The sequence below is a fragment of the Amblyomma mixtum genome, chromosome 5 (assembly GCF_055824585.1).
Source record: "Amblyomma mixtum isolate Tamu chromosome 5, ASM5582458v1, whole genome shotgun sequence".
In the NCBI taxonomy this organism is placed as follows: Eukaryota; Metazoa; Arthropoda; class Arachnida; order Ixodida; family Ixodidae; genus Amblyomma; species Amblyomma mixtum.
Window position 1 is genome coordinate 93095047 of NC_143016.1, and position 14233 is coordinate 93109279.

General features: G+C 46.0%; 2 protein-coding genes across 9 annotated transcripts in view; one reads left to right on the forward strand and one right to left on the reverse strand.

Annotated features, from left to right (window-relative positions):
• Positions 1-14233, reverse strand: part of LOC149343054 (uncharacterized) — an 82176-nt gene that overhangs the window by 43756 nt on the left and 24187 nt on the right. Inside the window, exon 3 of one of the 2 annotated variants that reach the window (XM_089545572.1) lies at positions 847-890. The exons of the other annotated variant lie outside the window; for it this stretch is intronic. Within the exon in view, the coding sequence (XP_089401698.1) occupies positions 862-890 (29 nt within the window). The 3' untranslated portion in view covers positions 847-861. Of the gene's footprint in view, positions 1-846; positions 891-14233 lie in introns of those variants that run through there. 2 annotated transcript variants of the gene reach the window in all.
• Positions 1-14233, forward strand: part of Cdk12 (Cyclin-dependent kinase 12) — a 59100-nt gene that overhangs the window by 18307 nt on the left and 26560 nt on the right. For 6 of the 7 annotated variants that reach the window (XR_016283088.1, XR_016283089.1, XR_016283090.1 and 3 more), the window contains exons 5-8: positions 1318-1534; positions 8080-8241; positions 8891-9217; positions 10057-10289. Coding sequence is in view for 4 of the 7 variants with exons in the window: in XM_089545566.1 (XP_089401692.1) it covers positions 1318-1534; positions 8080-8241; positions 8891-9217; positions 10057-10289 (939 nt within the window). In the remaining 3 variants the exon portion in view is untranslated. The remainder of the gene's footprint in view (positions 1-1317; positions 1535-8079; positions 8242-8890; positions 9218-10056; positions 10290-14233) is intronic. The other variant, XM_089545565.1, reaches the window with a different exon arrangement.

A 14233-nucleotide genomic window follows, 5' to 3' on the forward strand; every position in this document is an offset into this window, starting at 1 on the left:
TAAACGACGCAAGTGGAGTGTCACTCGCGGAAGAGTGCACTCCGCTAGGAGTGCGTTCACAGACCACACTTTGCTGGCCGAGTGCGTAGCCTCGACGCCAGCAGTTCCAATGGTACAAAATTTATAGTGCATAAAAAGTACTTACAACTTTATTTTACGTGCTGTAACACTGTTTTCAGAAAAAAGTTTGTTGTTTATAGCTACAAGCGAAGCAACAAAACAAGTAAACGTGATCAGATGCAACATCGCTGCCTGCCGCCATCTTGTTTGTTGTCAAAATTCTGGATAGTCTTGGCTGGACTTGGCTTTTCTTCTATTTTCACTTTTTTTCATCGTTAAAAATTGTTGAACCTCTTTTTATTTGCGCTATCACGTTAAGGAATCAAATATTACGAGTCTTTTTTTCTTTTCCATCGTCCTGTTCAGAAATTCCGCTCATTTTCTGTTGCCATTTGTTTTTACTACGAGTGCACTTTGCTTCCCCGTTTAGCACCGCGTAGACCAAAGTGTCACTCGGGATGCCGAAGCGCACTCCCCGTAAGTGCACTTAACTTGACCGCTTGACAGGGGTATAAGTTTCAACCACGCGTGCACACTTTGAGCGACAATCAGTTTTGATGTGCTACCAGAGAGGTCAAAGAGATACTCAGCGGCTTCTTCACAGTGCTGAAGGGCAAAGGGCGAAGCATCTGACAATTGCAACAGTGCATTTTCATAGAGAGGGCTGGGTCTGGGGTCAGCTGCCTTCCCAAAGTGCATTGGTGCAAGGGGGCAAAGCACTTGAAAACAGTGAGGAAGATATCCCGCCTTCTTTTGCTGTTGCCATTGACAGACCGGATGGGTTGCGACGTTTCCTCCGCTCTAAGGACCACTTGTATGGGGACTGAATTCTGCGAGCACTAGAAAACCTTTTTCTTTTCCTTCTGAATGTTTATGAAGTAAAATGATCAATAAATGCTTTTGTGCCTCATTTAACACTTGCGTTTTTTTTTTTTTTTAAATTGGGCAGTTTGGATTGTATTACCCCGGATGATACATTTCTGCTGCATTTTTTTTTCTTTTTTCTTCATCATATCAATGAGTTTCTGCTGTATTTCGTTGGTGCAGTAAGAAGTTTTTTTTTTTTTTTATCTTGTCACCAGTGTAGAAAAATGAGATGCTTGCCAAATCAGGTACTTGAATGTGTTGCGCTGCACACTTCATTATGCATGCGATGCATGCTGCACCCAGTCTTTACTCCACTAGCATCGCATTTGCCATATGGAGCGAGAGTTGTGTGCTGTAATGTGGCAGAAGGCTTTGTTGCGTGCTGCAAAGGATACCTTGGTACCGATGTGGCCGCAGGAGCATTCTACTTGGTGTTTGAGTACATGGACCACGACCTGATGGGCCTGCTGGAGTCGGGCCTGGTGGACTTCAATGAGCACCACGTGGCCTCCTTCATGCGTCAGCTGCTGGATGGACTCAGCTATTGCCACCGCCGGAACTTCCTGCACCGGGACATCAAGTGCTCCAACATCCTCATGAACAACAGGTTCGACCTCAGGGCTAGTCCCGTTTGGTACCTGATGTAGCTTGGCTTCCTTCAGCTGTCAGTAGGTGTGGTATCAGATCGCATGTAATGGCTTGCTGCTTAGAAAGCAGCCGTGCAAGGAGAAATGTTGCTTAAAGTTGATCACTCTGAATTGTAGCTTTAGTTGAGAGACCACTCATCATGAGAATTTGTCACACCAAATTGTGCTGCATATGGCTTGCTTGCCTATTTGAATGCCGAGTTGAGTGGCACCATGCCGCTCGTCAAGTGGCCTGGGGGCTAGAATAGCAACTTGTTCCATTTACTGGACCCACATTCTTAAAGGGGCTGTGGAACACTGACTGAGGGATGCTGGCTATACTTGAGGTGAATTCTTTGACACACAGATGCTGACTCAAAAGGAATTGCAGGAATTAGCACGTAGGAACAGGAGTTATTCAGTGAACAAATTTCAGAACACAAGCAAACAAAAAACTGCTCTCAACTAGATTTTAGCGGTGCTTCTCATTCCCATTTCATTTTCCCGATGAGGCCATTGGGTGGGACCAATCAAAACAGCCTATCTGAGCACATTGCGCAAGTTTGCACACCATGGTTGCCTGTTCGCTGTAACTCGTTCAAGTTCAAGTGCCTTCAAATTTTATTCTCAGCTATGGGGAGTCGCACTTGTTGTTGCGAACAAAGCAGGCCAGATATTATAGACTTTTGTCTGCCGGCATTGGTTTTCTGTAATAAAACTTCGTCTGTTCATTACTCGAAGGTTGAAATGGCACGCCATAAGGAGCTTCTGCTAGTTTCCATTCCATCTGTGCAATTAGAGGTCGTAGGTTATTCATGGAACTACTCAGCAAGTGATTTATTGGTTAGGACAGGTGTTAATGGACCAATAGTTGCGGGCATCAAGCGTGTGTGTTTACGGTGGATAATAGCATTCATGCTGGAACTGTGGGAGTGTGACAGATTAAAGCTTAAGAAACAGGTGGTGCATGTGTTGAAACTTTGAAATGTTGAGTAGAATAATGCAGCATTCAGATCAGCTTTGAAAGGAGTAACATGCAGCTGCTTTGAATATTTCTGAATTTGAAGGTTAGGGGTACTGGAAAGGACCTCTTCTTTCATGCGGAGAGAAATGATATTCACTGTGTAAAGAACTGATATGCATATGTAAAAACTGTGTGGTTTATTCTAGAACTTTAGCAGTTTTTGCATGCTGTGCATATAATTTTTCAGCCCTATCACCCTAATGCTAAACATGAACGCATAGACGACCGCAAAATGAGGGGGAAAAAATGTTTGGCTGTTCTGCAGGGGTCTTGTTGACCATGGAGCCAAAGGGCAAGGAAAGTGTTTATTGAAAATTTGGCACAGGCAGTGTGATAGGTTGTCTTCGTTAAGATTATTATTGCCTTCTTTTTTTTTTCTTTTTTTGCGGTAAGAATCTTTTCGTTCTGGCGTGATCCATCCTGATCAGGTGGAACTTTTCTCAAACCTTTTACTTTGCTGACACATAATTTTTCTCTTTAGGGGGGAGAGCTGCGGGTCGAAATATGGCAGTTTTCATTGAAAAAATTAGATTTGTGTTTTTGACTGTTTAAGCAACATGGATCCTTCTTCTATCACATTTTTAAAAAACACATCCGGAAATGGTCAGGAAATTATCGAAAAACTCAGTTAAAGCACTCGCGGCGGCTGAGAGCGGCAGATCGGGCTCATTTTAAAGCGCGCGATGCGTCAAATCACAGCACTGCATGCCATTGGACTTATGCAAGTCTGTAGGCCTATGCTTTTTCTCCCCAAGGCCGGCTTTGCCACTTCACGCTCCTAGGAAGTAATAATAAGAAATATATTTTCAGTGCCAAAACCAACCGCTTTCTTTCGACCTTTAAACCACGTGGTGTGATTTTGGCCACGTCAATGGCTGCTAGCGTGCAAAGCGGCCATAGCTCATCTGCTGTTTCTGCGACATGCAGCTCTTAGTACGCATTCTGCTAGCTCTCGTGGAAATTTCTACTTCTCATTTCAATTGATGCCGAAAATAAACGCAACTTCTGATGTTTTGTTTCGCGCTGTTCAGAAAAGAAAAAAAAGACAGCGCTCGTCTTTGTGTCCTCTTACTTTGTCCGTCGTTTTGTTTCGCGCTGTTAAGAAACAGCGCTCGTCTTTGTGTCCTCTTACTTTGTCCGTCGTTTTGTTTCGCGCTGTTAAGAACAGCGCTCGTCTTTGTGTCCTCTTACTTTGTCCGTCGTTTTGTTTCGCGCTGTTCCCTCCCACAATGTATCAGTACAAACTCGCCCAGTTATCCATCCTTCTTCAATGTATTTCTATTGCACAGGGCCCTTTTCAGTGTTTCAACTTCAAAAAAAAAACAGCGCTCGTCTTTGTGTCCTCTTACTTTGTCCGTCGTTTTGTTTCGCGCTGTTCCCTCCCACGATGTTTCAGATGAAGCACGAAATTTTAAAGGAACTCGCAGCTGAGTAAAGCGGTGTGCAGTGGAGTCGTTCGTGGCAGCTAAGCCTAACTTCGGCGGAGGCGATTATTTGGTGTTGGCTGGATGTTTTAGCTTCTTTGAAAGCATTTACAAATTCGTCAGAATATCAGAAAAGGAGATCATCATCAGCCTGACTACGCCCACTGCAGGGCAAAGGCCTCTCCCATGTCTCTCCATTTAACCCTGTCCTTTGCCAGTTGCGGCCACCGTATCCCCGCAAACTTCTTAATCTCATCCGCCCACCTGACTTCCTGCCGCCTCCTGCTGCGTTTGCCTTCTCTTGGAATCCACTCCGTTAGCCTTAAGGACCGCTAAGATCGGCGGTTGCAGTGTGATGGCGAGTCGTGGTGTGGCATGCACAGAGTGGAAATGGTGCAGGCTCGATGTCCACATATTGGCTGTGAAATTGAAGAGAGACTCTCGTCGTTCCTGGAATTCAGCTGCAACAGTGACGCCTGTTGCACATCCGCTGTCCCATCGACGCATTCGTCACGGTGCGCGCAACCGCTGCAATGTGACTCCAGCGGTGCAGCTCATCCTTGTGCCATCAGAAGACCGCTTTACCGTTAATGATGAAGCGTTGGTTGCAGTGCACACTATTGGAGCTAGACACAATCAACTCATTCGATTTTGTGCAGTTCTTTCAAAATTTGCAATTTTGCAAAGATTATCACGAGGAATGAATTTCTGGCAAGTCAACAAAGTAGGGAAAGCTCTCTTCACCGCCACCTAGCCAAGGAAGCCAGTCTTTCTTGAGGATGCTGCTTGTGAATTAGGACTGTCACGGAGTTCTGTGCAATTCTTTCAAAATTTTAAATTTTGCAAAGATTATCGCAAGAAGTGAATTTCTGGCAAGTCAACAAAGTAGGGAAAGCTCTCTTCACCGCCACCTAGCCAAGGAAGCCAGTCTTGAGGATGCTGCTTGTAAATAAGGAGTCACAGAAAAATATATGGAGCGACCAAGTTCTAGAGCTTTGTGCTGTATCAGGGTACCCTGGCCTGAATTTTATCCAATTTTCATTCAGATAGTGCGGCTGTAACAGCAGTCAACAACTTTTATAACTTTCAGTCGTATTTTATTGGAGGCCAAACATGGTTTTTGTGCAAAAAAATTTATATGCTTATGTAATTTGCAGGGATAAGGTGGGGCTGCTCTTGGCACGCAACTCAGAAAGATGGGGGAGAGGCCTTTGCCTTGCATTGGCCATAGTCAGGCTGATGATAATTTTCGTTATGTTGGCTCGAGTGTGTAGCCACAATCAGCGGTCGACCCTCTTATCTACGCTGCGGGACTACAAACATATCATGGAGTACATTGCTTTTGTCAGAAATGCATTTAAAGTATGTTAAATGCAGTGAATGTGGTTGAAACTTGGAACTGTGTTTTCTGGGAGCAAATGAATAATGCCCGTGGCTGCTTTGTTTTTCTTTGTTTTTTTGTAAAGTTTGTTGAAGTTGAACCTGCGAATTTCCCAATCACACACACTGGATTCCAAAACGTGCTTCAGGTTAGGAAGATATTCTGTAATAATTTTCCTCTTTTATTTTTTGGGGAACAGTTGACATTCGCACATTTTTACTTTGAAGTAGGCATGTGCAGATAGTGAATTTTCAGTTCAATGCGAATATTTTTGAAGTGAAGTTAATAGTTTGCACCCACAAGCGTAGTAGTAAAAATAAGAGAGCTCAATAAAGCTCAGTAACGTTCAGTGAAATAACTGCTGTGCAGAATTCAATGAGTCTGCTGAAAAAAGGAAATGAAGCAAAAACAAAAAACGTCTTTAAACTTGTGTTCGGGAAGACTGTATCATTAGCAAGCCGAAGTACAGCAAACACCATAGTCTCATGCCATTACCACACTAATTATATGCTGCTCATTTTTAATATAAAATTTTGCTGGCAAATTTTTCGTAGGATTCATTATCCGGGCTAAGTGGCACCACCTCACTAATGCTTCCCACAAAGTCTGTATATAACTGTGGCTGAAATCTCAGCCTTGTTGCACCTGGAATTTCAATTTTTCCAACCTCATTTGCACACCATACGGTCACGTGGCCACACTGAGCATGGTTGATTGCCCCTTTATACCATTAACAGACATCTTTAGCTGCGTGAGGGTGAAAAACATGGTCGGAAGATATCAAGGCACTGCGCACTCGTTGGAACGTTGGAAGGTGTATGCAAGCGTACACCAAGCAGAAGACATGGCACTGGCAACTTCTGGGACGGGTTCTTGCGTAGACTAACCTCGCAACTTTTCATGTCGTACATCTCCAGACGGAGGCATGTTGGAACATTCGAGTTGTGCCAGTGAGCAAAGGTGCGGGGATGTGCCCTTTGAGCTCAGTCATTTCGTTCAAAACACTCGAAAAGGTAGCAGTGAGGTGCATGAGAAGCATGCCCCTATGTTGAGACCATGAGTGCATGAAAATGGCAGCACTAATTGAAGTGAAAACCGTGCAAACGTGACAGAATGCTTTATGCTTTCGGTCTGGACTTTGTGCGAAACCTACAATAATTGACGATTCACGTCTCATTTAATTTGAGCCATTGGAGAGTGTCAGTAATAACATTGCTAGTTTCGAAGCCAATGCTGACGGAGTGCTTGCCCCAGGCATGTTGGCAGCTCCCCATTTTAATCTTTCTTCGGCATCTTCAGCTTGCAGTTTTGGGCCTTCCTTAAAGTGGGCGCAGCGCATTTCGCGCCGCGTCGTGTTCACTTTCGCATCTGTGCTTCACATCGGTAGCCTAGTCACTTGAGCATCCACCTTGTACGTGGGAGGTGCGGGGTTCGATCCCAATTGCCACCTGGTACCCATTGGTGATGCAATGGGTACAAGTTTTCCCCCTGGCCTGGTGCTCGGATTCTCTGGAGTAAAGCGCCTGGAAAATAGGTCTATGGCCCCACTTTGTATAGGCTAAAAAATACGTTGTGCCATGGTGCTCTTTGGCCAAAGCTGCCCTTGAGCTACTAAAATGCATCATCATCGTCAGCATCTGGGCTTCGTACCATCATGTGCACTCTTTGGTGACCTGGAAAGCAGTCTCAGCCCCCAAAGGCAGAGTTTGGGGACACGCATGAAGTCATAAATGTGCATAAGATCATCTGCTTCTTTCAGCAGCTTGGAAATTTGGAGTTGAACTGACTTTTTCGGATGAAATTGATTTATCAAATGCTCTAGCAGTCCCCAAAAATTCCATAATCCCAATGTTCGCTCACTGATTATGTTTCATAGTTGGTTTCTGTCGTCATAATTGCTAGCATATTTTCCTGCATTCTCGAATTTCGCTGTGTTTGGAAATAGTTTTCTCCATATTGCAGTTCGCTTCAAATCCCGAATATGCAACACATCATTTGTTTCAGTATTCGAAATGTTCTAATATTCTCACAACCTTTTTTTTTTTTTTGCCATCAGCTAGGAAAGTCTGATCGTCAAACTTCAGGCTTAACATGAATGAGCACTTAAGTGACATCAGTGCAGGTGCTGAAAGCTAGCTAGGTTGTGAACAAAGCAGGAGACAATATCCATTTGTCTGTTGATGCTCCCCTTTATTTTACTTTATAGGCAAGCTTACAGAACAGGATAAAATGTACAGTTAATGCACAGGCATTGTCTGAAGAAAATCGGGTAGCCTTCCTGTGAAGAGATGGCAGCAATGTCTGTGCTCTCGAATATGAATAGGGCAGTGACTGTTGATAACACGTGACTATTTAATGCTGGCCGCTTAATATCAATTGAGGAGCCTACATTGGGGAAAGTGGTACTTAAGAAACACCCTCCAAGCTGCTGGCTGTAGTGGCTGCTTGGGCTCTTTGGTGACCATGTTTTGAAGTGAACAGGTTGAGAGATGGAGATCTTCGTTCTGTTATTTGTCTATACTGATGTTCTGGTTTAACAGCCAGTCTCTCTTCCTTTTTTTTTTTTTTCTCACACATAAATGCAGCTGTGTGGCAATTAGGTTCCAATTAGAAGCCGTCTGTGACATCACTGTACATGGTGATAGCAACCACTGTACAGTGGTTGCTAATGCGTAATGCACTGCTTGCTTTCTCCAGGGGCCAGATCAAGTTGGCAGACTTTGGGCTGGCGCGCCTGTACAGTGCAGAGGACAAAGCGCGGCCCTACACGAACAAGGTCATCACTCTGTGGTACCGGCCACCTGAACTCCTCTTGGGCGAGGAGCGGTACGGCCCTGCCATCGACGTCTGGAGCTGCGGGTGGGTTGGATTAGCATCTCACTGCTTTGGAAACTGGGATTCTTGTTGCTACTAGGCACATAAGACGTGCTTCATTCAATACAACTTAATGGTTGAGAAATTAATCTCTTATTTGTATCTCCTTTCATTTGTTTTATTGTCTTCACTCACCCTTTGCCAAGCACTTTGTATGCCATGCCAGTTTAGTTCGTACTGCACTTGTAACCCTCCTTGCTTAATGCCTTCCTGTGTGGCCTGTAAGATATTGAAAAAAAAAAAAAAATGGTGTATAACAATTAAGGGAAGATGTACTGCAGTGTAGAACAGTGTTGCCAGCCTCCTGTTTAATTTTTAGTATGAACTAATATCTGCCTGGCTTTGCATGTCTTGGTCTCACGGAAGAAAATATGTTGCTGATTTTATTTTACATAACTGCTGAAATATTTCACTGCAACGAAAGTATGCGCTCAACCTTCTTTACATTGCGCATGATATAAGCATGCATTGAGGACAACATTTTACATTTTGTATGCCTATGTAAAGTCATCTAGTAGCTAAGCAGTATCTTTCGTTCAAATCTTGGCTGCAAGGTTAAGTGGTTTTGTGTGACCAAGCAACCTGTTGGTAACAAAGTCAGGCTGAGTGCGTGCTGTATGTCTGCCACATTCAGGTGCATCCTGGGGGAGCTGTTCACACGCAAGCCAGTGTTCCAGGCCAACCAGGAGATGGCCCAGCTGGAGGCCATCAGCAGGGTGTGTGGCACGCCCTGCCCAGCGGTGTGGCCCCGGGTGATACAGCTGCCCCACTGGGCCACCTTCCGACCCAAGAAGCAGCACCGGCGGCGGCTGCGCGAAGAGTTTTCCTTCCTGCCAGTCCCAGCACTTGACCTGCTGGACCAGATGCTCGAGCTGGACCCCGAGCGTCGCATCACGGCTGAGGCTGCCCTCCGCTCCCCTTGGCTCGCCCAAGTCCGGCCCGAGCGCATGAGTCCACCCGAGTGAGTGTGCCCCCTTTCCTTCTGGGTCCTTCCTTCATTGCCATGGGGCCATTGTTGCTCCCGGCCTGCTCGTGTCCTTGGTGGGTTCGCGTCCAGCAAGATGAGTCATTTGGGCAATGTCACTCAGTTGCTGATTGGCCTATGGAAAAAGGTGTCTTGCAAGCTCTCGGAGGTTGTTGGCGCTGTGCCACCTACCCCCTACCCCCCCCACCGCTCTTCCCCCTCGTCGGCACCTCACTTTGAATCAAATTTTATGCACAGCACACTGCTCTGAAGGTCTTCAAATTTGGCTTTGGGGGTCATTGTGATGTTTCCTTTAACAGAGCCTTGGGTATTGTTCCGAGGCCGCCCTGCAGAAGAGAACATCATTGACTCTCAGTTGTTTAACCCGTTGGAGCCAGAAGCTTCTGCATCTTTGCATGGCCACACGCTTTTGCAGAAACACCCTGGACATGCTGTTGGGAGTGCACAGATAGTGCAGTGTTTGCTCTTGCAGTGAAGTGCGGCCTTCTGCCAAACCTCTGTTTTGCACTGAGTACTTAAAGGGCCCTCTTTTTGTGGTCCATGCTTGAACATCCCCAACTAGTTAAAAGTTATGTCACTGCTGCGTCTCGGTGCCTTCAGTCATTGAGTCACTGGGTGCATTTGCAACCTAAATGCTGCTTGTGGCCTATTCCTCTTAATCACAGTGCAGGCATCATGCTGAAGTGTGTGTATGCTTCACCCATTTGTCACAGTAGTAGCCATACTGGTAGGCCCAGCACCAAGTCATTCCCTGACCGTCTTCTGTGTGGCGTGACGTACGTTCAGCCCCTGACCACGCATGCTTCTTCTCGCAGCCTCCCACACTGGCAGGACTGCCACGAGATGTGGTCCAAGCGCCGCAGGCGGCAGCTGAGGCTAGAGCAGGACATGGCGGCCTCCTCATCGGGGCCCCTGCCCTCTTCGGGCCTCCCCATGAACTTGGTTGGAATGGGAGGGGGCGGCAATAGCGTGCACTCAGCCCCGGCCAGCCAAGACATCTCTCGGGACGATGGGCCCCCACTGGGTGGGCGGCCCTATGGCCTTGATGGTGAGTGGTACAGTGTGCGCTGCATCATTCACTTCGTCCGAGTTTCATTTCACTGTAAACGAGGACAGCTTTCTGTGGCTGTGCAGTGGAAGCTACGAGCGTGTGCTGCCAGCTTAAACGCCTATCTCTCTCTCTCTCCCTCATGATAAGAGCGCTCACGAGACTGAGTAGTGAGAGGCTTGTGAAAGCCTTGCACCTCACCTTTGTAGCTACCACTGCAAAAAGCTCTCCGCGAGTATATTGAGTGAGCCGCTTCTGTCGAACGCTCGCTTGAGTATGAATAAGATGGCATGACGATCAAGATGCACATTAGGGCTATAGCATCAAGCCTCGGGACAAATGTCAGCTGGCAAATTACTCTGCTACTAACACTCAGGCGCCACAAACTTGGGTGTAGGCTTACACTGCATGGACCCGGCCTCATCGGGGACGTGTATAAGTATCCAAACCTGTACTCCTTTTGCTCTTCGTAGGGCAGATGTGTATGGGAGGTCGATTACATGAATGGGAAAGAAAGATGCAAAAAGAAGCCCACCACACAAGCGCAACGTTGCAGCTTTTCCCCATGTCGAAGTCTCAGCGAGGCTTGCCTGCTTAGGAATTCAGACTGGACCATGGGTTGGCTTTCACTTGCAAATTACTTGCCATCTGATGACCCACTTTCAGTCCATTAGGTGTTGGAGGACATAGCACTGTGGTGGCTAGCAGCGCTGTGAAAGGCTGTGGACGTGCCTAATTCGCTTACCACCACCCGCTCCTGTGCAAGTGAGGATAAGTGGACTGGGCACGCGCGCAAATTTTTGCCCTGCTATGTTCGCCAACAGTCTGGGCAGAAGCCTCAGAATAGTTAAACCTGGATACCTATAATAAAAATGAAAAAAAGTGCTAATTCAAGTTTTTGTTACATGTAGTTTCGCAAAAAAGACTCAAAAGGACAATGCAGAATGGAAAGCAAAATAAAGAAAGAATGTAGGTGAAATCACCTTGAAAATGATACCCCCGTTACTCGAAGTCATCAATGTGGAGAAATGTTTTGCGATCGCTGTATCAGATCGTTCGACTCTGGCAGCAGCTGCTGCCACCACTTCTGCTGCAAGTGGGGGGGGCATCGCAGTTAAGCTAGAGGAGAGCGCATGCTTCTTCCTGCGTGTTCCCTCTCTTGGTTTGCCTTCCACAGTTGCCCCAGGAAACGGACTCTTCGCTGATGCTGTTCACATGAACTGCTGTAGTGCCGTGGGGTACGATGTTTCAAAAACGAAAGCAGTGGAGGTGCTCTGATGGCGCTGGAGCACGACACATTGTGCCAATTACTGTCGCTCGTTGCAGTCATAGACATTCCTCACATGTCAGTTTGCACTTCATTGCCATGAAACTTTTCTGCCAAATTTTGTAACTCAGCACAGCTCAGTCGGCGTAGTGAGTTTGTTATATCAAGGTCAACCGCTGCTACACCTTTGTTACATAGAGGTCTCGGATACACGCGCATCAAGGTGGTGGCGTTGGGGAATTAAGAAACTTTGTAGTATCGAGGAATTCGCTCTATGGAGGTTCATTACATACAGGTATAGCGGTAATTGAAGCAGGGCATGACGTGATGCCTAATCCATGGGCGAAAACCGGTCCATGGTCAGTCATCTGAATCCCCCTTTAGGAAGACTCGCAACTGAGAAGAGCGTCACTTGCATTTACCATTATGGTGTGTACTGTTCTCTGTTTACATCATTGTGAATGGGGTCTTCTTTTTTTGCCTTTCAGGCTTTTTTTTCCTCTGTTTTAATAATGAAAGCTCATTATAACGTTATAATGAAAGCTCATTATAATGAAATCTCATTTTGCATGGAAATTCGTTCGTTATATTCAATATTCATTATAAAAGTATGCACTCAAATTCCCGCAGAAAAGGGCTGTTAATAAACCGTGTAAAGGGCACCTCAAGGTGGAAAGCACAAAGTTGAAACTGGCACTATTTTTTAATTTAAAGCATGGTAAGGGCATGTGAAACCTCACCTTGCATTGTGTTCTGGAAGGCGAAAATGAACACAAATCAGGATGCTGGTCACGCGCAGAAACTGATTTATTTAAAAAACGACGTAATCTTCGTTTGGCGGCACTTCACGCTATTTGACAGGATAAATTTCTCGATGAAATCAACTTAGTGCAGTGCTTTCCTGATGTCAGCTGATTTGGCCACAGGTAGGTTCTCGAGGTACCCCCTCAATTTCCTGGCCATGTCAGCAGCCTGGGCACTGCTGAGAGCTTGCTCTTCACCTTCTTCACTTTCATCGCTGCTTCTAGCATTATCTGCAGGAATCAGCTGAATTCCTCGAACGTAACTTCTGGAGTCACCAGTTGGCGCTACGTCGTCTCGCTGAAATTGTCCAGTTGCCTTCCACTTGCATGCGGAAGCTTTCTGCCCACGTCGCGCAGTTCTCGGCATCAACGGCTGCTTCTTCGCCAGACAAGGCGTTGCAAGCAATCTGATGGTGGTCATGATCTCTGTAGCCAGCCACTGCTTGCACTAAAGTCGTCGTTGCCTAAGATGCAAGTGAGACTTCTCCCCTTCATTTGAAGGATCGCACCAGACTCGGGCAGGTTGTGCGCTCTAATGTTCTTGAACCACGCAAACAAGGCATCTTCAACATCCTGGGAGTGACAAAGCTTTACACGCTTCCTGTCATTCTTCACAGCGCCTGCAGAGTGGACGTTTTCAATCTTCTGCCTTGCGCTCAAGATGGTCGATAGACTGCTAGGCGCAACACCGAAGTCCGCAGCAATGTGTTTTTTTCTTGCTTCCGCTTTCAACCTCCCTGAATATCTTCGTTTCAAGCGAAACTGCTTAGCATTTCGGCGCTGCCAAATGAGTCGGCAGGGGCGCAGGGTGATGGTTCAATCACGTGCCAGTCACATGCTAGCCGACCGTTGACGATAGATTCATTCGCTGCTCCTAGATGTCGTTCAATGTGAAAGCGTGGATGATTCAAACACATTTTCAGTGTGGGCGATTCAAAAATCGTAAATTGAGCGTTTTGAAGTTTTTTTTTTTCAGCTTGTTTGCACATTTTGAGCCATGTGAATACAAAAACTGCTTCATTATAGTCGATACAGGGTCAAATTTTGAATTTTTCGTTTCGTTATGCAGATGGAGCTCCCATAGAAATAAAGCGTGGCCAACCCAACTTTGCTTTTTACTTCGTTGTATCCGATAATTCGCTTTATTCATGTTCGTTATAACAAGGTTGGACTGTATTTCAGCAAAGGTAGCGGGCGAGTGGTCTTTTGAGAGTGGCATTCACTCGGAGCTTTTCATTAATGAAGTGTTGCTAAATTAAGTTTATTTTTAACACTATTTTGCTCTTTTCATGTAGACATTATACAGTGAAAGCTTGCTAATTCAAACTTCAAATCGAGTTTGTAGATAATTTGAACTTTACGACATAGTCTGTTCATGCCCCATTGGTGTTCGTGAAACATAGCCTTTTAATTCGAAAATGGATTGCACCACTGATAATTCAAACTACGTGCCACTGCGCCTGGGTTGGTTGGTAAACATTTATTAAAACAGTCAAGGGGCCAAAGGCCCAGATCTAGGGGTCGGCCAAGACTCCTTGGAATCTGGCAGCCTCTAGAGCGAGACCGTTGAGCGCTCGTTGGTCGTGTAGGGTAGAGCTGCGTAGATGAGTCTCCCAGGTATGTTGTGTAGGTGTTGGCATGTGTTGTCGTGGACAAGTCCAGACAATATGAAGGAGGTCTGCTGGGATATTGCAGTGTTTACACATCGGCATATACCGTTCAGGAAATATATTATGGAATCTTTTGGGATTGGGGAAAGTGTCCGTCTGGAGTTGGCGCCATATGATGGCCTGTGTCTTTGTAAGTTCTTGGTGCGGACCTGGATAGAGTTGGCGAGAAAGGCGGTAGTGCTGGAGCAGATCGTGTGAAGTGAT